Source organism: Oryza sativa, chromosome 5, assembly GCF_034140825.1.
Source record: "Oryza sativa Japonica Group chromosome 5, ASM3414082v1".
NCBI classification, from domain to species: domain Eukaryota; kingdom Viridiplantae; phylum Streptophyta; class Magnoliopsida; order Poales; family Poaceae; genus Oryza; species Oryza sativa.
In genome coordinates, this window is record NC_089039.1 from 18,781,684 (window position 1) to 18,806,665 (window position 24,982).

At 42.4% G+C, this 24,982-nt stretch overlaps 2 protein-coding genes across 2 annotated transcripts; one reads left to right on the plus strand and one right to left on the minus strand.

Annotated features, from left to right (window-relative positions):
• The first annotated feature begins 555 nt into the window (after positions 1–555).
• Positions 556–5,070, plus strand: LOC4338656 (hydroxyproline O-arabinosyltransferase NOD3). Its single transcript, XM_015785271.3, has 8 exons — positions 556–1,281; positions 1,384–1,451; positions 1,535–1,736; positions 1,933–2,030; positions 2,118–2,187; positions 2,275–2,346; positions 2,487–2,600; positions 4,648–5,070. The coding sequence occupies exons 1-8, from the start codon at positions 889–891 to the stop codon at positions 4,711–4,713; spliced, it is 1,083 nt and encodes a 360-aa protein (XP_015640757.1). The 5' UTR covers positions 556–888; the 3' UTR covers positions 4,714–5,070.
• Positions 5,071–13,585: 8,515 nt separating this feature from the next.
• On the minus strand, positions 13,586–15,310 carry LOC9271471 (protein LATERAL ROOT PRIMORDIUM 1). The gene is made up of 2 exons (XM_026025288.2): positions 14,286–15,310; positions 13,586–14,176 (listed from the first exon to the last, which is right to left on the minus strand). Exons 1-2 carry the CDS (start codon positions 14,920–14,922, stop codon positions 13,821–13,823), a joined length of 993 nt encoding a protein of 330 aa, XP_025881073.1. The 5' UTR covers positions 14,923–15,310; the 3' UTR covers positions 13,586–13,820.
• Between the last annotated feature and the right edge of the window lie 9,672 nt (positions 15,311–24,982).

The following is a 24,982-nucleotide window of genomic DNA, read 5'->3' on the forward strand; positions in this document are numbered from 1 at the left end:
ACAGCTAAAATATACTGAATTTAAATATGAGACTTTGTAGATATGTATAATACTATTAGGAGTAAATGTTCAATTTTTTATAGAATTTTTCGTGACATTTGCTAATTATTGTGCACAGAGTATGTAAGCAAGCAGCAAGCTTGTGTGTATAGGAAATGTTCCTTCCAATTGTATCTAATAGCTAATACTCCATCTGTCCCAAAATATAAGCATTTTTAGACACTAACATGGTCCAATAATATCAATAAAAGTAAGATGTTTTAACTAAAAAAAGTTGCATATTATAGTAGTTTGTTTAACAATAAATCTAAGTAACATCAATTTTATATGATTATTCTTTTGAATTTTTTTTGCTATTAATAATAGTTAAAGTTAAAAATGTTTAACTTGTTACTATAATAAAAATGTTTATATTTTAGAATGGAGGGAGTATCTTATATGCATATTTTTGATGACGTGGCTATATGAAATCGCAGCTAATGGATAGATATTGTTCACCCACGCGTAAATCGTAATTAACCCATTTTTATATACACTCTTTTTTTTTTCTCGCCCGGTCGCGGCGGCCATACCGCAACAAGTTCTCCTCCGCCGTCGCTTCCACGGCCTCCCCCCATCCCAAACGCGGTCGATCGCCGGCGAATCCCCACCGGACGCCGAGGCGACTGCCCCGCCGCTCGCCACCCTCCATCCCCGGCGTCCCCGAAGTAACCCACCGCCTCCTTCTTCTTCCCTCCATCTCTCCTGCACCCGAGTGAGGGCGACCGCGATCTCTCAGATCCACCGAATCCGGAGACCCCGCTCGCGATCGAGTCAAACGCCTCCGAACCCTTAATCCTCGCCGCCGCCGCCGCCGCCGACGACGACGACGAGGACCTCCCCACTAGGATGAGCGGGAGGAAGAATGCCGGCAAGGCCTCGCCGTTTCTGCTCCTCCTCATCTCGGTGGGCTGCTTCTTCGCGACCTACAACTTCCTGACGATGGTGGGCCACGGCCGGAGCCGGGACGCCGGGCCGCGGAAGATTCTCGGCGGCGTCGGCGGCGTCGGCGGCGGCGGCTCGGACCCGTCGAAGAGGTTCCACGTCGCGCTCACGGCGACGGACGCGCTCTACAGCCAGTGGCAGTCGCGGGTGATGTACTACTGGTACAGGGAGATGAGGGATCGGCCTGGCTCCGACATGGGCGGCTTCACGCGGATCCTGCACTCCGGGAAGCCCGACGGATTGATGGATGAGATACCTACCTTGGTGGTTGATCCCCTCCCCGAAGGCGCGGATCGAGTAAGAACCCCGAGTTTGTTCATGTTTTGCAAACGCCATTAGATGGCAAAATCATTTCGTGAAGTTAAAACGAGCTCTTGCTGATATGACGTTCCTACGCAGGGTTACATTGTCCTAAACAGGCCTTGGGCATTTGTTCAATGGCTGAAGAAATCAAACATCAAAGAAGAGTAAGTAGATGTATTTTGTTTCTTGTAAGTTTGTTATGCTAAATGATCTTGTACCGGCGGTTTCCTAATGGAAGCATTTGCAGCTATGTACTTATGGCTGAGCCAGATCACATCTTTGTGAGGCCATTGCCAAACTTAGCTCATGGCGACGAACCTGCTGCGTTTCCCTTCTTCTACATCAAACCAACTGAAAATGAAATAATACTGAGGAAGTTCTTTCCTGAAGAAAATGGACCAGTCTCAAAAATTGATCCTATTGGTAATTCCCCAGTGATTATCAAGAAGGTATCTCTCATCTCGACGCATGATTAATAGGATGCTTAGGTCCGGCTATAGGAGCTGTCAAGAACTCAAGATAGCACTGTCTGCCCAAACTAGTTCTTTTCAGTTCCGCATAAAAAACATACATTTAAGAACATTGTGCAATGCCATAGTTCAATACTGTTTCAATGCATTCGTGATGCCTTCAAAACATCTCCAGGCCCAGCTTGAGAAGATTGCTCCAACTTGGATGAATATTTCGTTGAAAATGAAAGAGGATGTGGAGACAGACAAAGCTTTTGGATGGGTCTTGGAAATGTCGGTACTATTATGTGTACAGTATTTCTTCTTGACTTAAACATGCACACCCCTTATTAATTTGATCTTTCATATTCATGTTTATAGGTATGCATATGCTGTCGCTAGTGCATTGCATGGTGTGCACTACAGCCTTCGTAAGGATTTTATGATTCAGGTGCTTAGAAACTGTCACTAGATAAATCATCTCACGCTTCGTCACGATGTCTTATATCATATAAGATGTGCTTGATACTAATTGCAGCCTCCTTGGGACGCGAAATCGGACAACACATTCATCATCCATTACACTTATGGGTGTGATTATACATTAAAGGTGACTACTGTTTGACTTTAAGTATATGTCATCATATCAGTTATGTCAATTACTTTGTAAAATCTATTTATGCATTGTCATCAAAATTAACTTTATAAGCTTCTCATGAAAGAGCTTTTTTGTGTCTTGTCCAAACTCAGGGTGAGCTAACTTATGGGAAAATAGGGGAATGGCGGTTTGACAAAAGATCTTATCTTCGTTCACCACCGCCAAGAAATCTTACATTACCTCCTCCAGGAGTTCCCGAAAGTGTGGTATGTGCTTAATATTTAGTATTATTTCAGTATGACTGATGCCACTTCTCTTAAACATGATTGACCTTTACATTTACAAAATTCTAAATCACCTTGTTGAGAGTACACTATTTTGTCCCACTGAAATTTGCCATATATTATATTGCCCACTTTTAGCCTGCCTATTTATCCCCTGCATTTTTAGCTTTAGGTGGGTTCTATGTCAAACACTACCACAATCACAAAGAGTTGACTGAATGAAAAGTGATATTATCTACTACTACCTCTGTCTCAGAATATAAGCTCTAGAGTTGGACACAGTGATTAAGAAAGTAAGTAGAATTAAATAGGGAGAGGTTGGGATTGGTTGAGAAGTGGAAGTAGGTGGGAAAAGTGAATGGTGGAGGGTTGTGATTGGTTAGAAAGGGAATGTTGGTAGAGAAGTAGTTATATTTTTGGACATATCCTGAGTGCTAAAAGTTGTTACATTTTGGGACGGAGGGAGCATCTTTCTAACATAATTAATGTTTATTTAGTGTAACCCTATGTCTCATATGCTATGTTTCCTGATAATATTATTGTTTCTGTGACTAACAATGGATTTCTTATCAAATACAAGAGCATATCACCTAGTAAGTATATAGTTACTGAAAACAAGCAGATCTGAGACTTTAAAAACGTAAAATGGTAACTGTACTAAGGTTTAGATGTGGATCAGGCGTGCATGTTGAATGAACATCCATGTTGCACCAGTTAGGTACAGTAGGACTGTGTTGCAAGTTACATTGTTGAGCATGATTTTGAAAGCAAAGAAAGATGAATAAGAAAAGCAAAGTCCAACCTTGATCTCCCTTCCCCTTGATATGGTGGATTCCTAATATAGGCTTTCTTTGTTCATATGATTTTCCATATGATACTATAATAAGCCTCTCCTGAAAATGGGTGGCTACTCGAACCGATTGAAGTTGCTCTTTGGCATAGGTAGACTTCAGTACCTGGATAGGTCAACCTTGCTACCATTTATTTGTCTTGTCCTTCATTCCTGCTATTCCTCATCATAGAAGTACTCCCCTTCCATTATATTGTAGTATGGGGAAATCCAATTGCAATTGGGCATGCCAATGGTTGAGTCATTGTGGTGTGTTTCTATTTGTCAAATAATTGTAAATCATTGTATTTTTAAACTTTGGTTATTTGTTCTCTTTTTGACTGATTGCTAGGGTGTTAAGAAAAACAATCATGGACTTCATTCAAAACAAGACACTATTTGACTTGAACTATAAAACAATTCACTTTTCAACCTTGGTCCTGATCTTCTGCTCCCAAGGTGCCACTGTAGTGTGATGGGTCTTTCAAGGATCGAATTGGGCATGATCTGGCCTCATCCTCGGGGAGACCTTCAAATAAACACATTCAATCAAGTAATACCTACTGTTTTTTGGTAACCTGTTTTGGTTCTAACACTTGATGCAAACCAGAATTGCTTCCCTTGATCAATATTGCTGAGAATAACAGCCACTGGTGAACCAATAGACACTTGTTCTCTCATCAAAAAGTTTGTTTGGGCCATTACATAAGAGGATTGGTCAACTGGAAAATCAGGACCCACTAATTTAAGACTTTCCAAAGACTCTTGGCCATTTCAGCTTTTACACCATACGTTCCCTGCACATCTGCTCCACAGCAAACTGAATTTGTTTTAACTTGCAGTGTTCCCTCCATTTCTTGTTATATGCAGCTATAGAGCTTTAGGGGTACAGATTCAAACTTTACTGCATAATAATGTCTGATTATTGATTCAGTTCTTCTACTTCTTGCTGCATCTTCAGCAAGTATTGGAGAAATTCTTGGTTCCACTATAAAGTATTATAATAACCTATGGTCTGGTTTCAAAGTTCAAGTTGTAAAATGGACAATTGTGCCATTATTTTGTCACCTGCTGCTATTTTTTAAGGCAATTGAAACAGCAAATGACAATTATGAGAGTTTCAGCAGTATCGCAAATACAAAGCTGAGATCAGTCCATCTAATTCCTAATCTTGTGTACCAATCTGAATTGCCTTTTCAGGCCACCCTTGTGAAAATGGTCAATGAAGCCACTGCAAACATTCCAGGGTGGGACGAAGAAAGGTGATTAAATGGTTTTGCCTCGCTGATACTCAATTCAGCTGATAGTGTTTACATTAGAAGCCATCGAAGGATCTCCGTGGTCAATAAAACAAGTGAATCAACGCATGTTCTTCTTAGGCGGCAGACACGATTGGCTAATTCCTACAAATTAACCTAGAATTAGTTTTTGGCAAGTAAAACACGGTAGTTATTTGGTCAAGTGAGGTGGTCCATTTTTGGTGTTGTAAAGCTGAAACGTGAGCTTTTGGTAATACTCCTAGATCATTCGATTGTATTGTAAAGCAGAAATATTAGTCAAGTTTGTTGCACGGGAATGTTACTCGATAATTGAGGCTTGGGATCCTTCGCGCTTGTGCCATTACATGAAATCTTTCAAAAAGTAGTGTTTGTCATGAGAGGATTGAGAGAGATGGTTTGAGAGGGAAGCATGGAATTCACATGACGATCAGGTGTTCCTAGTTAAGTTGCATACTTACAGTCCAAGTCCGAAGTCCATTGATGAGCATCTTGTTTGTGTTCTTATTTCCTTTTTTACATGTAAATCTCTCTTCGTTTATCTAGTTGTCGTGTCAACTTTCAAGAATGTGTAAGAGGATAAGTATGGTGCAGGAACATTATCCATCTCGGTCTTCCTAGAACAGTTACACTAGTTTGCTCAGTTTGAAGTCTGCTTTGCTTTTGACCTGGAAAATGCAAAGTACGGCAACTTGTATTTCAAGAAGAGTGCGATGTGGGTGGGTGATTACGTCGCGGTAGGTCACACCTGACGAAAACACCCTATAGGTACTGAGGGGGTGTTTGGGCCAAAAAAATAAGTCCCTAGAGAGGGACTAAACTCTCTCCCAAACACCCCCTGATTAAACACTCGTGGCAATTCTGCAGTCCAATCAGAACAGAGCTAATGCTTAGTTTTTTTTTCTCCAGATTATTTATTACACGCTTTGAAAAAAATTATCAAAAAACTTTCTACTGTATTAGGGTCTGTTTGGCACACCTCCAGCTTCAGCTCCACCCCTCCTGAAGCTAGAGCTCAGCCAAACAGTTCCAGCTCCACCAAAACTGAGAGTGGAGCTGGGTAGAGCTCTCTCACAAAATGAGCTAGAGTTGTGCTTAAAGTACTTTGGATAATAAAGTAAGTCAAAAAAAAATTCTAAATTTTTTTGAATAAGACGAGTGGTCAAACAGTACAAGCAAAAACTCAAAATTTCTTATATTATAGGACAGATGGAGTATTTGTTTTATCTATCAAAATATTTAATTTTTCTTTATAATTGAGTAGATAATCCATTCAATAATTTATTTCAAAGTAATCCTAAAGCTGTGTTCGGGAAGTGAGGTTAGGAACTCAGTAATTAAGTATTTATTAGCTTTTTTTAAAAGCAACATTAGTAAAGAAACCATTTTGTAAAAAACGCACCATTTAGCAGTTTGTAAAGCGTGCGCGCGGAACACGAGGGCAAGGAGTTAGGAACACAAGCTGCCAAACACAGCCTTCGTTACTGGCGGTTGGGGGTGATTGGGAACCCATCTCCTCTGAACGGAAAACGGAGCAGTTCATTAGCGCGTGATTAATTAAGTATTAACTATTTTTTAAAAAATGGATTAATTTAATTTTTTAAGCAACTTTTCTACAGAAACTTTTTAAAAAAACGCATTGTTTAGAAGTTTGAAAAACGTGTGCACGGAAAACGTGGTAGAGGGGTTGGGAAAAGGTTGAAACAAATGCAGCCTCAAGTGTTACAAGTTCATTATTTTACTTTTGAATCCTTTAAGGCCCTTTTTATTCAGAGAAAATTCATTGGAGTTTTAGAGGATTTTACTCATACATGAATGTTTCCTATATAACCCTTTGAATTAAAGAAATAAATTCTATAAAATCCTTTAAAATTCCTACGGAATATCTCCTCCCATGCAAGTTTTGGAGAAAATTTAACATAAGATACAACCGCATAGAAAAAATCCATTGAGTCTTTATCTTTTCTCAGATTCCTGTGTTTTTCCTGCGGCCTAATTAAACTGTCATTTCTACGTTTTTTTCTGTGTTTTGCAATCATCTGTTTTACACTTATATTTCTGTCAGAATCTTATTTTTTTTCTATTCGTATGTTTTTTTTCATTCATGTGATTAAATGGAGCTCTAAACAAAGTCAAGTTCACATTCCCGAGTATATTTGAAGTTGATGACAACCCTACTAGAAAAAGGTTTGGCAATTGATTCGCATGTCATCCCACCAATTGGCAATTGCCAACCTTAAATTGTGGCGAAAGGTATGGTGTGAGGAAACCAGCGTTGACCTAGTTAATCATTGAAAGCGTGCCTATCACTCTAGTTAGTTTCTTTAGTCCAAAAGGTTCACCTTTTGTTTTCTTAGCTAGAGCCAACTTCAAGCCTTCAAGACTAAAATCATCAATCATCTTTCAACCCCACGTAACCTTAAAGCCCATCTGGTAGTACTACCACGGGACTACAGCTTTTAGTAGGTCCTCCCTCCGTTTCACAATGTAAAGTAATTCTATCATTCCCCACATTCATAGTAATATTAATGAATCTAGACTTATATATTTATCTAGATCCATTAATATTAATATGAATATGAAAAATGCTAGAATGACTTACATTGTGAAACGGAGGAAGTAGTAGCATTACGGTGGTGTTTGAAAGATGAGATAAAAATTAGGTGTTTCACGTAAAATAAGGTGGTAATAACATGTGATTAATTGAGTTTTAATTATTACAAACTTGAAAATGGATTAATCTGATATCTTAGAACAACTTTCATATAGAAAGTTCTCGCACGAAACGCACCGTTTAGCAGTTTAAAAAGCGTACCACTTTTATCCAAAAGTTTATCCACTTTTTTTAGTGGATTCGAACGGAACCTATAAATAGGAACCATCTGGCTTGTCTCGTGTATAGGTATAGTGTGTGTGTTTGATGGCGTGCACATATACATCTTTCGTATGCTAGCACATACCGTCTTTAAAAATAAAAAAAAACAACATTTGACTATGAATATGTGCACTTAGATTAAGCATTAAGAAGCCAGGTTCGCAAGATTATGTTGTTGTGGTGTATCAGCATATGGAGCAGGTTACTGAGAGACATAGATCGATAAAGATCTCGTCTTAGAGTATCTCCAACAGCCTTACCAAATCTTTGTTTTCCATTTGCCCATTTGGCAAGCTATCCAAAAAGATTTCTATCCATATTTGTTCTATGCTTCAACAATCACTCTATCCACCATTGTTGACGCTCATGATAGTGAAGGCGAGCTCGTCCCTTTGCTCCACCGAGAGGGATCCACTGCCAATCTCATAGGGAATGGCCTCAGCCACCAGATCCAAACCGCGTCGTCACCGCCGAGCAGCAAGGCAATGATGCTCGGGCAATCGACGGTACAAGAAGGGCGGTCTGCTGCTCTTCGACACCGAGGGGAGGCGGAGAAGGGCCACTAGATCCAGGCCGCCAATCCCGCAGTGCGATAGCACTTGAGCACAGCTAGCGCAAGCAACGACTTAGGAGGGACAACATGCTACTTGTCAACATAGAGGCCTGAGGAGAGGAGGAGGAGGCCCACCAAATCTAGGGTGCCGAGCTGCAGGACGCTGCCACCAATCCCACGGTGCGACGGTGCTGGAGCATGGCTAGGGTCGGCGATAGCATAGATGGGTGGCCTGTTGCTCGTCGATGCCAAGGGGAAGCAAAGGAGGGCCACCAAATCCAGGGCGTTGAGCTATAGGGCGTCACTGCCAAGCCTACAGTATGGCAGCCAACTTGCTACCTCCAGCAATAGCCTTGAGACGGCAACGACGATAGCCAGCTGCATATCAAGTGTTGCTAGCAAGTTATGGCAAGGGGGTTGAGGAGAGAGATGGCGTGGACCCACACTTGACGAGGCTGGGTCAGGGATACCGACTATCCAATATTAGCTAGCCGGATGGCTTGGTAATCTGGTTGGCCAGTCTGTTGGAGGACTGATTTTTCCGAGTTGCTAAGTTTTATGCTTGGAGGGGCATATAGAGAGCTTGTTGGAGGTACTCTTAAAATGAATGGCCAGTAATACTTCTTGTACTCCAATTTATGTAAATTTGAGAATGTTCATTTGGCTATGTGTATCTTTGTTGTACAGAGACTGAGAGTGTTCTCGATACACTTGTATCACCTTAACGTAATGAGCTGAATTTAGTAAAGCTTTACTTATTAAGAAACACAAACAGAAGTTAGATTAGTTTTAACAGAGGGTGTATCTGAGGGGCGAAATGGTAGTGACCCAAAAGCTAGATTCTGTATAAAAACCTGACGTCTGGGAGTTTCATAAGAAAACAATAAAAAAAAACTCCAACGTGTTAAACAGTTGGAAACTTGGTTGTTCTATGCAACTTGGCTTCCCTAGTCAATGAAGTACTCCCTCCGTTCTAAAAAAAGACAAACCATGGGTTCCCGTACCAATGTTTAGCTGTTCGTCTTATATGAATTTTTTTATAATTAGTATTTCCATTGTTGATAGATGATAAAACATGATTAATACTTTATGCATGACTTATCTTTTTAATTTTTTTCATATTTTTTTCAAATAAGACGAACGGTCAAATGTTGGACACGGAAACTAGGGTTTGTCTTTTTTTTTTTTTTTTTGACGGAGGGAGTAGTAATCAACAGTTCTAGCCGTCCAACATGAGACAGCTTCCTGTGCTACAACAGTTCCCCACTCAACATTTTCTAACTAATGCATGACGAATCTTGCATCAGTTAGGTAGAATCAATGATCAAACGAGAAGAAAGTTACAAGACATTTTCAGCTGAATCAGCAAGCAATTACTAGTACTCCCTCCGTCCCAAAATAAGTACAGTTTTACATTATTCACGTTCAACGTTTGACCGTTCGTCTTATTTGAAAAAAATTTATGATTAGTATTTTTATTATTATTAGATGATAAAACATGAATAATACTTTATGTGTGACTAAATATTTTTAAATTTTTCACAAATTTTTTAAATAAGTCGAACGGTCAAACGTTGAGCACGAATATCCACGGCTACACTTATTTTGGGACAGAGGTAGTTCTACTTTAGTGATTAATTAGAACGGTCAAATCACAAGAAAAATCCAAAATTGAAATAGGATGCAAGCTAAGCAAACATGAATTGGTGAAGGTTGCAAATGAAGAATAGGGTGATGGACTGATGGTGATGTACAGAACGTAAAGCCGTTTATGGTGACTCAGTCACATATAAACAACATAGATTCATGTCTTGAAAAGTAGAGATTGTCACCTGACCGACTTGGCACTGTTAACATCAGAGAACTACTGAGCTGTTTTCTCAAACCATGTAATTTACAAGAAGACCTTGATATAAAGTATTGCATACAATTATTTGTTCAAAATCATATTTATCATTAGGGCAAGGAAAGCCCAAAGGTTTGAACAGCACTGGCACCTCGGAACAAGACCGACCATTGCATAACAGAGATATAAGCAGAGGGTAACAATTAATTCTCATACACACTAATAAGAAATCTTAAGGTGATAAGTTGAGCTAATCTGCATTGAACATTAGATAACACAATAGGTGTAGAATTTATTTAAGTTTATATTTTGAATTAGCACAGTTTACCTCCGGGCACACACATGGGAGGATAGCATATGCTTTTGGAAACCGATCAAAGTCAGGACGCAAATATCCACTTGATTATTCAAGCAGTGCATAACTTAAGCATGATTTATTGTAAATTTCATAATAAATATTAAGAAGGGTGATGCTGTTGGCCAAACAATATTGAAGAAGCATGAAAAGGAGTTATATCTCTTGTTTGTTTGTTTTTTGAGATGGGAATTACATCTCTTGTTAGTACTTGCTGATGAGACGTTTTTTTTTCCATCAATGTGGTAAAAAGAAAGACAACAAAAATTAAATGCACAAATTTAAACAACATGCATTTTTGGTTGTCTAGAGAACTTAAAAGCCTACCCCTGCTAGAAGTGATTACAAATAGTTACTTCATTTGCCAGGTTGGTTAATAATCAGAGCTTGCCATGATAATTAATATATGCAGGAAATGAAATGATACTGAAAATATTTTCAACAAGGGTCAAGGGAGCCGTGCTTCCAAAGTTTAGTTCCAAAGTTTCAACAAGGGTCAAGGCTACGGCCCTGTTTAGTTCCAAAGTTTTTTTTTCAAACTTTCAACTTTCCATCACGTCAAACCTTTCATACACACACAACTTTTTTATCACATAGTACCAATTTCAACCAAACTTCCAAACTTCGGTGTGAACTAAACACAGCTGTATTCTAGCACCTTGAATTCATTTGGGACAGAAGTTCCATTGAAATCTCTGTTCCTCTGTAAATATACTACTCCCTCCATCCCATAATTTAAGTGATTTTGACATTTTGCTTGCACTGTTTGATCACTCGTCTTATTCAACAAATTTGTGCAAATATAAAAAACAAAAAGTTGTGCTTAAAGTAATTTGGATAATAAAGTCAAAAAAAAAATAACTCCAAAATTTTTTCAATAAGACAAATGGTCAAACAGTGCAAACAAAATGTCAAAATCCCTTATATTAGGGGACAGAGGGAGTACTATCAGTGTAAAAAATAAAGAATGTGATCTACCAGAAGCTTAGCTTACTCATCAGGTTAGAGCAAAAAAGAACGAAATTCACTTGATTGGTTCTTGCATATGATTCAGGGAAATGATATAAAGCATTAACCAACTAACAGCAGCTTCTCTCATCAAACACAACAGCATGAGGAAGGCATATTAGGCAACTAATCTGAGTAATCATACTGGCATACATCAAATTAAACCATGCTATCATGGTAAACAAAAGGGCTAATTACCTAGGATAGCATATGTAAACCGTTTCAACTGTCAGAAAGAAAACAAAATCCTGAACAGCATATCACTGGTAAGCAGCACAGAAACATAAGTTTCAATTTTAGAACATTCCCTTTGAGGCAGTGATAAGACTCCCATAATTACCACCATTCATACTGCACTGGAAATTCAGAAAACACAAAGAATAACAAAGCAGCAATAATATCTATCAATAATGTATATCCAACCATTATTAAGGGATTTTCAATAAAGAATTCACTTAAACAGCCAAAGCATCAGGCGGTCTTTGAATATTGGAGAAATAACTATTGAACAAAAATAAACCTCACAAACAAGCCAAAGCATGCAGTTTCTTGCATCTGTTGATTTTTCGAAGAGATCCTTCTACCATATGCAAGAAACATAAATCACTGGGTTGTTGAACGGTACGTGCAACTGTCTTCACAGCAAGCAAATATGGGCATATTTCAGTGGTGCTACGCAATATATAGCATTCAACAAGAAAATTAACATGATTGTCACTTATGATTATTGATTGTCCTATCATTTCAAATAATACGAGAATAACTGGAATATAGGCTAATCAGGCTATATACTCCGTAATAAATAGCAATTGTATATATTAGTGCTGAACTATGAGATCACAAGAGTGGAAATAATCAAATTATCCCGTAGTAGTAACCAAGATGAGCATGGTGTCCTAACTGAACAAGTAAACAGTTTTGCCGTTAGTCAAGCTAGGAGTAGAACTTAACGCAACCGTTGCGTAGTTGAAGAGGTACACCAAATCTACAGTACACTGCATCAAATAAAGAAGCACCCTGAACAGTGTCCGTGCTCCCGAAAGTTAGGCAGTATTCAGAACGACGGCATGGACCAAACGCTTTGATTAGTCACATAAGATAACAACAGCTTTGATGATGACAAGATATATATAGACTGATCATCATGTAGGTGCACTGATAATTGACACAAAGATTTGATGCCACAGTAGCTCAAGCAAAACCGACCAAACTCACTCATTGGACAAGACATGAGTAGGTGTAGAAAACAGCAACTAAAATTACTCCAACCCAAAACAAATGATTAAATACACATGGCTATCTTTCTGCGACCAGTGGAAGGCTGTTCATCAACACCTCCTTTCTTTCTTTTCACATCTTTTCATCTTTGATGGGATCCGGAAGGGGAATAATAATATTCCGGGTTGGAAACAAAAGATTAGGAGAAGTTCACGTAGCATAAGCAACCAAATATGGTACTCCTACTAATAGATGGATTATTGCCTTCAACTCCATGATCATGTTGGTAATTTTCTAATCAGATTATTAAAATACAAAGAGACGGATGGGTCTTATCAGCGGATGCATTTCACATTGATCTCTTGGCTAGTACAAGTTCCATGGTCTCTTTTAAGCATTGCCCTATATAGAACATGCAGCAACCAGGCATGGCTAGTGGATTATTGGCTTCCATGCCATGACCAAAATTAGCCAATTCTAATCAAGATTATTTTAGTGCAAAGAGAAGAGAAGAGGTCTTATCAAGCACATGCATTGCACATTCGTCTCTTGGCTACAAGTTCCAATGCATGGATAAGATGCTTAACAGCACACACCACGGCCAAGTAAAGAATCCATGCCTTCCATCCCTGTTCCTACCAACCTCTTGGACATAAAACTGGAAAAGGGGCAAGCAACTCAATATGGTAAACGAGGCCTGCATTTGGCAGCTAAAACACGCAAGACAGTCTAGTGATGGCATGGAAACGATAGATAAGAGAGCATCAAAGAGTCAAACTTTTCCGCTCCATTCTCCATTGTATCGGCCATCCCAAAATGTACTCGGAATGATTGCTCCAAAACAACTTTATAAACACATGAACTCGAAATGATTCTACTCCATTATGGTTAATTAAAAAAAACCCTTCCATAACCTCATAAGCAATTCCCAATGTAACAAAAGATAAATATTCCAGTAATCACATATTCACGGCAAGGCAATATCTTATGCAAATGAGCGCACAAATTAACCTGTAAATGCTTGAACCTTTTTTAATTTCCCAGCTTCTAATAACAAGACTACATAGCTTGCTCCATTGCAGCAACAGCAACATTAACAAGAAACGAGAATTCTGCCACTATCAGTAGCAATGACAGTACTACTCCATAAACTAAGCTACTCAATGAAAAGAAAAGCAGGAGATTTTATAGTAATCAATGGGTACCTCATGCTTACTCGATCTTGTTGCACGATTAGTTTTTCAGTTCATGGTGTTGCCGTAGCCCAACCCGCCGAGGATCAGCGGCCCGCCGCTGCCGCCGCTGTACAGGTGCGGTGGCACCGCCGCCGAGGCGCTGCCGAGGTGCAGGTCGGAGATGCTGGGCACGGCGGCGCCGGCGCCGTGGCTGGACTCGTCGTTGCTGGTGGATGCCATGCCGCCGCGGCCGTCGTCGGCGCCCTGGTCGTACAGGAACCCCCTGAACATGTGGCCGTTGATGGTCACCGCCGCCTGGTACGCGAACTCGTCGTCGCCGTCGTCCACGGACGTCACCCGCACGCACCGGAACACCGCCGGCGCGCGCACGTGGCGCGGCAGGGCGTCCCTGAACGACGCGACTGCGAGGAATTCACGAGCGACGAGGCAAAAATGGTTAGGCTTCCTGGAATTCTGTTCGTGTGGCGGCGCGCCATCGCCGCCATGCGCCGCGGGCGTGTGCTCACTTACCTTGGTGGCTGGAGGAGGTGTCGAAGCTGCGAGGAGTGGTGGCGTTGGAGGTGGAGGTGCGGGAGGTGGTGGTGGTGGTCTGGGAGCCGAGGAGGCGTGGCTTCTTGGCCGAGGCGGTGGTCGCGGCGGGGAAGGCGGAGGAAGTGGGAGGGGAGGAGGCGGCGCCGGCGAGCTGCTGGCGCTCGCGGCGGCGCGCGGCGGGGACCCAGGTGCTCCTGACGTGGGTGGGGCAGTCGAAGCCGCGGCTCTTGCAGCACGTCCGGCACCGGTGGTGGACGCAGTCCTTCTTCGCCTGGTTGCCGCAGTCGTGGCACGTGGCCGCGCCGGAGCCTCCCGGGCCGCCGATGCCGCCGTAGTCCAGCATGGGGAGCGGCTTCTTGTCGGCGGAGCCACCACCAGCTCCGGCGGCCGTCGTCGGCTGCGACTGCCAGAAGTGGATGGCGCTGGCGCTCCCGGGCGGCACCCCCGCCGCCGCGGCAGCGCCCGACGACTTGGCAGTGTCAGCGTCGAGCGCGCACTGCCCCGTCCCGAGCAGCGGGAACACGGGCTCTGCCGCGGCCGCCGCAGCCGCCGCCGCCGCCGCGGCGGCGGCGGCTCTGTGGTGATGATACGACGCGGCGGGGGCGACGAGCACCATCCCGACGTCACCACCGCCCGCGGCGGCTAACCCGTAGTTGAGCGCCGCCGCCTGGCGCGACGACGCGGCGGCGACAGGTCCCCAGAGCGATGCCGCCGACGCGGCCGCCGGCGCCGCAGCCGCCGCGGCTGCAGCATTGAACCCGAGCGACAGGTCGTCCCCTCGGCCGCCACCCCCGCCGGCCGCCGCGACCCAGCCCGCGAACGCGCCGGAGTCGGACTGGAAGCGCCGCCCCGCCGACGACGCCACGCTTGCTCACCTCTCTCCTCCGACCGGCTAAAAACCAGCTTCCGAGAAAAGCGCGAGAATACCGCGAAGATGCTGCTGCTGCTGCGCACCACTTCGATCACCAGTAGAGCTACGGCGCTAGTAGAGCCTAGTACTCCTCCTCCCTCCCTTTCTCCTCCCACTATAAAAGAATCTCTCTCCCAAGCAAAAAAGAAAGAAACCCCTCTATACTAGGCTTACTAGCCTCTACCCCCTAGCCTCTCCTCCTTTCGTCTCTCTCCCCCCTAGCTATAGCCGCTGCTTGTTCTCTCTCTCTCTCTCTCGCTATCTTTTTCAAGAGGAAAGAAAGCGAGAGGGAAGAGAAGAGTGAAAGAGGTGGTCTGCGTGGAATTGAAGTGGCTCGAAATTCCTCTGTGCGTTGGCGTTGGGAGCAGTGTGGGGGGGATCGAGACTTCTTGTGGGGGCGGAGGGCAGCTTCTGCTGCGGCCGCCGTCTGCAGACTGCAGCAGCAGAAGCGCGATAAAAGCTGCACCCTATATCTACTGGCCTGGCCGCCTATAGATGGGGTGGGGGAGGCTTCCGATTGGGCGTCACGCGTCGCCTTTCTCTTCTACGGCTAGTAGCCTCTAGTAGTAGTCGTAGGGGCTCTAGGGTGTAGTAGACCGTCGAGGTATCTACGGCTACGGCTACTCTCCTCCTACGACGGGAGTAGGAGTACTACTGTATGCGTCGTCGGCGAGCGAGGTCACGTGGCCGTGGTGCGGCGCCGGTGGGGTACTCCCGTCGTCCGTCGGTGAATGCGGCCACCACCAGCTGGAGAGGGGGAGACTGGACTGGAGCGGTGTCGCCATCGCAGCGGCGGGACGTTGCTGGCGAGTGGTGGAACAAAATGTGGCTTGTGGCGGGGGTTGCTGCCCGTGCTGCGTCGTTTTGGCGCGTCTGATCATCTGATGGTGGGAGACTTGACTAGAGAGAACCAAGCGCGCATCCACAATCGGGAGTAACAATAAAATACCTATTACAGCCCGGTTATATAGAGTGTGTTTAGTTCATGTTAAAATTAGAAGTTTGGTTGAAAGTTGAAAGTTTGTGTGTGTAGAAAAGTTTTGATCTGATAGAAAAGTTAAAAGTTTAAAGAAAAATTTTGGAACTAAACTCGGCCATAGATAATATGCTTATTACCTTGTCATAATGAACAAATAAATAAATAAAAATTCACCCTCTCTCATAGCTAGTGGCTGTGGGATCACCTTAGAACCTACTTTTGTTATTTCACCATTTTAGCTACTACAACAACTAATATGCACTGGCGCAAGGTTTGCCCTTATTCACAAATTAGGTAGAAGTAGTAAATATTGGTGATGCCCTAAGGGAAAATAGAGAATTTCTTTTTGGAGGATTTACATTGTATAAATAAAAAAGTCTCCTTTGGAATAATTCTTAGGGTTAATTCGATCCATGCCATTGCAAATGTGGCTATTCAGAAAAATGTCATTACAATTCGTCTATTCGTAAGCGTGCCACTCAAATTTTACAAAATTAGAACCATGTCATCGTCATCATATTTTCCATCTTCCTCACGTTTACACATGGGACCCACCCGTCAGATTCATTTTATTCGTCCATCCTCCCATTTTCTCTTTTTTCCTTCTTTCTTCGCATATAGAGCAGAGGGAAAAGAGGAGCGGGGCACCAGTGCTCCGGTGGTTGGGAGGTGGTGACGCCGGCGGTTGAATGTGTTCCTGAGCTTGGCTCACTCGAGAAAGGTGTTGGCCGGTGCAGAGAGCTAAGGAGATGGCCGGAACGGCGGATGGAAGGGCTTGGCTCTGGCGGCAAAGAAGGTGATGGTGGTGAGCGGGATGGGGAGGCTAAAAGAGAGAGGCCACCACCATCCTTTGATTCCATGTTCTCAACTAGAGATTTAGGGCTTATTTGGTTTGTACGAATTTCAATCTATAGGAACAGAAATGCATACAAAATAAATTTAAAAGAATTTTTGAATAGAAAATTTCCTATAATTTTTTCTCTATGACTTGTAGGAAAGAAAATTTATCTCTAGTTCTAGTATATTTCATTCCTCCAAAGCAAATGACACTAGAGGAATTAATCTTTACCGATTCGAATCCTTTACTCTCTTTTTTCTCTAAACATAACAGGCCCATAGAGGTGAAAGCCTTCACCGGGGCAAGTCAGTAGGGAAGTTTCCCCGTATTGCTTTTTTTTTTTCCTTTTGCATGCTTCATGGTGTTTCAACTGAGTGAACTCTGTGCAGAAGCCAAATGCTTTCATTTATTTACAAAATATTCATTATCTCTGAAAAAAAATTCTACTAACTATGTCTTTCTCGAGCCACCGGTGTTCTTCCCATCCCTATTAACATCTTCCATACATCAAATATTGGCATCTTGAAGCTCTAGCTCTACGATAGATAAGAGAGCCCACGGTTTTATAAAAGCTCTAAGGGTATGTTTTGGAGAGATTTTGGTAGTTGAAGCTTGTCCTAGAACAAAAAAAAAAAACCCTCCTCTAGACTATTTAGATTTTCATCCAAAATTTAAGAAGTTGTAGTTACAAAATCCAAAAAAATGAACGAGAAGTCATATGTTGGGTTTCTCAACTTCCGGGAATGGGGGCGGGGATCAGAATTAACCCGCGAGTGACACGGAGGGGCCCCGGATATGAGTAACTTTTATATAAGTAGCTCATTGCAATAATATAGACCTAACAAACCTATTCAAAATAGTTCCCCTCAACCATAATCCCTTTCCTTCCTTCAAGCAACCCACATAACCAGGGGCTATTCAAATTTTATCATAATATTATTTATTGTATTGCAATATTTTTATGAAGTATTAGCTTTATCCGGGTGATGTGGGGCCCCGGACACCCGCCAGGTCCTCTGTGGGGGCGGGGATGGGTGATGTTTTTCACCCGATTTCCTTTGCGGTGCCGTGGCCGGGGATACCCGAATGAGCCCCGCCATGTTGCCACCCCTAGCTCTTATACTCTAGTAATTAGTACAATACTACTCCAACTTGATAACTAGATATGTGTTTGGTTTAAAGGATATGATGAGTCATGTTGGATCAAACTTATTTTTAAGGTGTTCAGTTTGAAGATAGGTGAGATGGGATGATCCCTAAGAAAGAATATTATTCTAAGATCCTGATTAGTTTTGTCCCTCAAAAACTGCTAAACCAATTCAATCGGACTTTTCTCTAGTGTTGACATGTGTTCCATCCTTTAAAAGTTAAGATCATCCCATCCCTCAGGACAAATGGATAAAGGAGACCATCCCATTTCAAAAATAGGGATGAGTCCAACCAATCCCAGCTCATCCAAAACAAATACATGCTAGTGTATTTGTACTCGAGACCTTTGATAATTATTTTCTAGGTATGCCATTGGCTAATTTGAGGCGTAGAAATGTTGATCTAGCATGCTATACCTATAATCGAAGTATGTATGTTCTTCTTCGAAACAAAATTTATTTTGCATAATCTTTATGTAGGAATTAGCTATAAAAATGCTTCAAAAATATTCCTACTTCCGGATGGGACTAAGGGATTATTTGGAACGTATGATTTTTAAAACATAGGGATAGGAAAAACCTAGCCTTTTATCATCTCAAATCTTTTGGATGAAAAAAAGGTACGAAAACTGCAAGAAATACCGTTCAATGATGCAGAAGAAAAACACATAATTTAAAAGAAAGGGATTGACACAAAGAAATTTTTCCAAGAGATGAAATACCATATTGAGAATCCACCAAATTTTCGATGATTTAAGGCAATCCTAAAGAATTTGAAAGGAATTTAAGGAAGTTAGGGCTCCTTTGAATGGTAGGAATGAAAAATCGGAGGGATAAGAAAAACATAGGATTCTGACAGGAACGTAAGTGTAAAACAGAGGAATACAAAACATAGGAAAAACACAGAAATGATCGTTTGATTGGACCACAGGAAAAATATAAGAATCGGATGAAAGAGATAGACTCAAAGGAGTCTTACTAAGAGGTTGGACCTCTTGCTAAGTTTCCTCCAAAACCTATACTCCCACCGTCCCTAAAAAATGAATCTAGGATCGGATGTGATATATTTTAGTACGATGAATTTAGACATATGTATGTCTAGATTTGTAGTACTAGAATGTGTCACATCCAGTACTAGGTTGGTTTTTTATAAGACGGAGGGAGTATGCAATAAGCCATTTGTCGGTGACATGGGGCCGAGGGTATCGTGACTAGAGGCTTGGGTAGCCGCGGTCACCCACGTGGCCTGACCCCCTCGGGGGGGTCGGGCCCGAGGATGATGTGGCCACCCCTCCCTCTGTCTCCCCGAGGGGTCGGGCCGCCCCTGTTTCGGCCCCGAGGGCTGGGGCGCCCCGACCCCTGTGATTTTGGCGCCACGTGTATGGGTTAGGTGAGCACAGCGGGGCTCACCTAACCGCATTTATTGCGGGATGGACGAGCGCGCCACGCCGCATTTAATGCAGCGCAGCGCGCGCTTATCCGGTTCGTGACCGGTCGCAGTGTGTGACCGGTCACAGACCGGTCAGATCGCGGGTTAGGTGGCAACAGGCGGCCTGTCACACGCCTCGCCCCGTCCCGTCGGAATGATGAGAGCCTCCAGGCACTCGTCCCTAGCCGGAGCCGGCGTGCTAACTCCTGCAGTTGGTATGTCAGTCCCGGCCAGATTCATTCCAGGCTTCATCGCAACCATGGCAAGGAAGTCATTGTATGGAGAAGGGCAGACGTGCGGCATGCTAAACTGACGCGCGGTGGACAAGAATGACCGGTCTGTGACTGGTCTGACGCCGGTCACGTCATCGGCAGACAACCGTGCTCCCACGTTGTATCTGCTTCCGGCGGAGTGGAGGTAGGTATGACCCATCCCATCGGAGGGTCATTCGGACAGCGGCCATTGCAAATCTCCACCCATTAATGAAGGAATGACAGGGTTATCCCCTGTGTCAGGCGAGTGACGGCGCTGGGCCTCACTCAAGGACAAGCTGTGATTTAGCTTCCAGGCGAAGGCGCGAGCCAAGTTTTGGTCAAGATAGGATGGGTCCCCACCCAAAAGAAGAGTAGGTAGAAGTGGTGCATGTGGTATCCCCTTGAGATATAAAAGGAGGACCTTGCCCACCGAAGGAAGGGGGGAGGGACTCTCAGACGACTCTGAGAATACCTGAGCTCGTAGAGGAGAGAAAGAGGAAGAGGGGTTCTAGAGCCTGAACTCTCTTGCTCTCCGGCTCTCTGTAACTCCTTCACACACAGATCCACCAGAACACAGGAGTAGGGTATTACGCTTCTCAGCGGCCCGAACCTGTCTACATCGCCCGTGTCTTGTGCATTTGTTCTCTCGCGAACATTCCACAGATCGAGGGTGAAGAACCTCACTTAGCGCCCCCGGCCGAACCGGCAAAGGGGGGCCTGCGCGGTCTCCCGGTGAGGAGCCCCACGCTCCGTCACCATTCAATAGGAATTTTGTAGGATTTGAAAAATTTCAGCCATTTGAATCAAATGGCTACATAGGAAAATTTTCTATAGGATTTTAATCCTATAAAATTTCTTCGTAATTCTTTTGATTCACAGGGGCCCTTAATCCTTTGTTCCAAATGACGAATCTTTCTGTATCAATCCAACCCTCCAAAATTTATTTTGCCCAAAACAGCCGTAAATGGCCAACAATTATTCCTAGCAGGACTAGACAGGACCAATCGTGCTCACCGATCGACCATGGCCGTACCGCAATGACCAACCTTAGTTTCAATGCGGAATTGCGGATCCGATCCAAAGAAAAGGGAGAAACGAGCGAGCGCATCAAATCAACTCTCCACGGTACACACGCACACAACCAACAAACACAGGACAGGACGTCGTCCACCGACACGTACGTGCAATGCAACGCCTTCTATACTCCACTCCACCACTGCTACCAGCTAACCCGTGCCAACGACGGGATGAATCCACATACCAACAGCAATTTGAATTGTTGAACTTGATTTTAAAGTTAATTTTGAGATGTTTTTAACGTAATTTTTTTTAATGTTGACTTTTAAGTCATTACGAATAAATCTATAAAAGTTTTACTTATAAATTAATTTTTATTTTTTAATAAGGCAAAACTGACAACCGATGGAAGCCCAAGCTGGTTCGGCTGCCGCGCGGATTATTGGCGGGGTGGAATCCGGAAGGCCGGACCGGGGCCCCCGAGCTGTACGAGGCGGCAGAGGGGCGCAGGCGGACGGACGGACGGGGCCAGCGCCCCGCGATTTCAGCACGGCTTGCCGCCTGGCCTGGCTCTGTGTGGCTCTGGCTCCACCACGCACCTTCTCTCGTCTTCGATTCATGTCGCCCTGTCTCCACTCTCCCCTCCCCTGCACTCGCCTCGTTGTCCCCCCGATCTCTCTCTCTCTCTCTCTCTCTCTCGCCCTGTTTCTGTGTGAAATTAAAGCCTCGCAGAGTCGTTGCAGTCATCAGGATGCAGAGATGATGCGAAGAGAGGCTCTCTCTGGTTCTGCTCTGCCCTTGTGATCCGGTTGGCTGCAGACCTGCAGTGCAGAGGATGGCCCCCTAGATATGTACTGCTCGCTCTGTCCCCAAATATAACAATCTAATACCAGATTAATATATTATGAGACAGAGAGAGTAATACTTTTTTTTATTGGTTCCTACTTCCACGCGGGCGCATCTCGCGGCCGGCCCGGAGCACCGTGCCCGTCAATGATCTCAGGCGCAGGCGCCTGCCGGCCTGCCATGCGGCTGCAGCCAGCGCCTCGCGTCAATCCATCGATCCATCGGTTCGGTCGGTCCCTTGCCTGGCCCCGCCCGGCGCCAGCTCTGCTTTGGCGAGATCGAACAGCGATTCCCGTGTCTTTACCCTGTCCCGTCTTTCTTTCGATCCATCGTGTGCATGGGGTGGGGGAGGCTACGCCAAAGGCCCCAAAGTTCGAGTAGCCTCGTAGGTGCCCGTAGGGGTGGACATTTGGTACTCCGTCCGTAAATAAATGTAGCCTACCTCCGGACTGGTGTAATGCGACGAAGAAAATTGTCTCGTATCATTACATTTATTTATTTTAAGACTGAAATTTTATTTATTTTGAAACAGGGAGAGTAGATCAATACAGCAATACGATCTCAGTGTTATGTTATTCTTTAAAAAAATGAGATGGTCATGTAGGCCACGGACACATTAAACAAAAAAAAAGGTATTGATGTATACTTAATTGAGTTTTAATTATTTTAAATTTAGAATAAAGATTTATCTAATGTTTTAAAGCAACTTTTATATAAAAAATTTTCGTACGAAATACATTGTTTATTACTTTAAAATAGCTATAGAAAATCAAGGTAAAATATGTATCTTAATAAAAAAAAAAGACCGGAGCTTCAAAGACCAAATGTATTGCAAGATACGCTCCCATTAAGACCAAACAATTTTGGCTGTGTTTAGTTTTTGAAATTGAGAAAAAGTTTAGGGAAAGTTGGTAGTTTGGAAAAAAAGTTGAAAGTTTATGTGAGTAAAAAAATTTTGGATGTGATGTGATGTAATAGAAAGTTGGGAGTTTGGGAGAAGTTTGGTGTGAACTAAACTAGACATTATTCTTGTCATCACCGAATTTGAGTAAATTTAAGCAAGATGGGGGAGATGAAAAGGAAATAAAAAAATCGAGATATGGAGGAGGCTATGACAGTGCGAGTGGAAAAGTGCCAATGCATTGGGCTTAGTGAGATACGCACTCACGGTGTATATATACGGTAGTCGATACTCGCAAACGCATAAAAGATTTTTTTTAATAATGAAATGAAACATTTCGGTCTTTGCTCGTCAAAACTACAACCAATTATTACAAAGTATCACTCAAATAAAGAGTCAAATAAAGAGTGTAGTTCAAAATAAAATTAAACACACCCAATAAAATAAAAGACCAAACCAAGATAAAGAGATAAAGAGTACACATTTCTTCAAGTTTATTTGTGAATCTCCAACCATAGTTTCCAAACGCATAAAAGATGGCACGTGAATATGTCAACTATTGGCTATATCCACAGTAAACCTATCATCTATCTCAATATACTAATACAATATACTAATAGTTAGATGTATATTCGTAGGACGTAACTACACAGCTAGCGATAGCTGGTTTGTCTAAACCAGCTACCACTCCATCTATATGAGACACCATCCACCTATACTTCAAATACAATTTTCTCTTAAACTACTCATCCGATCTACAATCCGATTACACCGTTATGTTCGTAACAATTAAATCTTTACAACAAGATCTCACATGATTATATTGTGATGAAAAATCACAAATTACTTTTATGATATATCTAAATTACTTTTAGATTTCATTAAGTAAATTCATTAAAACCTACAAGTAATTCTCTCTCTCTCTCACACACACATACACACACACACACACATATATATATATATATATATATTACTCCGTTTCAAAATGTTTGACACCATTGACTTTTCAGCACATGTTTGACCGTTCGTCTTATTCAAAATAATTTGTGAAATATGTAAGACTATATGTGTACATGAAAGTATATTTAACAATGAATCAAATGATATGAAAAGAATAAATAATTACTTAAATTTTTTGAATAAGACGAATGGTCAAACACGTAATAAAAAGTCAACGGTGTCAAACATTTTAAAACGGAGGGAGTATTATTTATATATATATATATATAATTTGTTCAATGAAAAAAGGCATAAATTAAAATTTATTTCTTTTCTTATAAGTTACTTCTATAATATATGTAAATTACTTTTAGGCTTTACTGAATTTACTTTTATATATCTAAGAAGTAACTTAGTTAAATCTAAAAGTAATTTAGACATATCATAAAAGTAATTTGTGATTTTTTATCAAAATATAATCATGTGAGATCTTGTTGTAAAAATTTAATTATTACGAACACAACGGTGCAATCAGATGAGTAATTTAAGAGAAAATTTTATTTGAAGCATAGATGATAGGAATATTTCCCTTACTTGCTCAATGGATTAATAGCAACCAAAACTCCTAAAATACTAGCACGTGGGTGTCTCTGATTAAGACTAATTGGAGAGGCCTCTCCAGTTAGATTTACCGATATTCATACTATTACACTATTTAATTACCCCATTAATAATTTGTCCCATCTCACTCTCTCATAAAGCTTGTTGGATCTATAGCTCTTTTTTCTTCTCTCTTATCTTCTATCCTTCTGTCTCTTTCAACTCAAAATATTGAATCTAAGTTGACAATTTTTATATCCCGTTTATATCATTTTTTGTACTATACTCTTTTTCCCTTTACTCTCTCTTCCACATGTGATTTCCGTTGAATATATAAGCACATAGATTTAATTTATTTCATTTCATAAATAAATCATGATATTGAACATGTGTACTAGCAAAGCCACATTATGCGATCTAGACATTTACACGAGACGGTAAACCATGAGCAGATTCAATAGATGGAACATGGTGAACATGTAATGAGTGTTCCGGTTCTACTGTGGACCGGGTTGACAAGGAGCAGCGCGCACTAGAGGAACAACATGTGGTGCCAGATTTTGTTGTTAGCGCGTAGCCCTGGAGTGTACAGGAAGATGAACCATTGTGGAAGACCAGCGAACAGTCGCGCAAGGCGCTTCCAAAAATCTTATTACTACCTTCTCCCGATGCAAAGATTATGGAGACTGTTCTCCTGGTCGCCGATGCACACTGGCAAGGGATGGAATAGACTATGAATGCGTAAACCTTAGGTTGATTTCGTGTGTTGCGAGGATGCGGCGGTTCGGTTTATATAGAGATATCAGGATGCG

Excerpts from the sequence above, each read along its gene's own strand:
- LOC9271471 (XM_026025288.2), bottom strand. The coding sequence starts at position 14,922 with ATGGTGCTCGTCGCCCCCGCCGCGTCGTATCATCACCACAGAGCCGCC. Across the intron at positions 14,177-14,285 it reads CACCTCCTCCAGCCACCAAG|TCGCGTCGTTCAGGGACGCC; the intron begins GTAAGTGAGCAC and ends AATTCCTCGCAG.
- LOC4338656 (XM_015785271.3), top strand. The coding sequence starts at position 889 with ATGAGCGGGAGGAAGAATGCCGGCAAGGCCTCGCCGTTTCTGCTCCTC. Across the intron at positions 2,188-2,274 it reads GTAAGGATTTTATGATTCAG|CCTCCTTGGGACGCGAAATC; the intron begins GTGCTTAGAAAC and ends TACTAATTGCAG. Across the intron at positions 2,601-4,647 it reads CAGGAGTTCCCGAAAGTGTG|GCCACCCTTGTGAAAATGGT; the intron begins GTATGTGCTTAA and ends TTGCCTTTTCAG.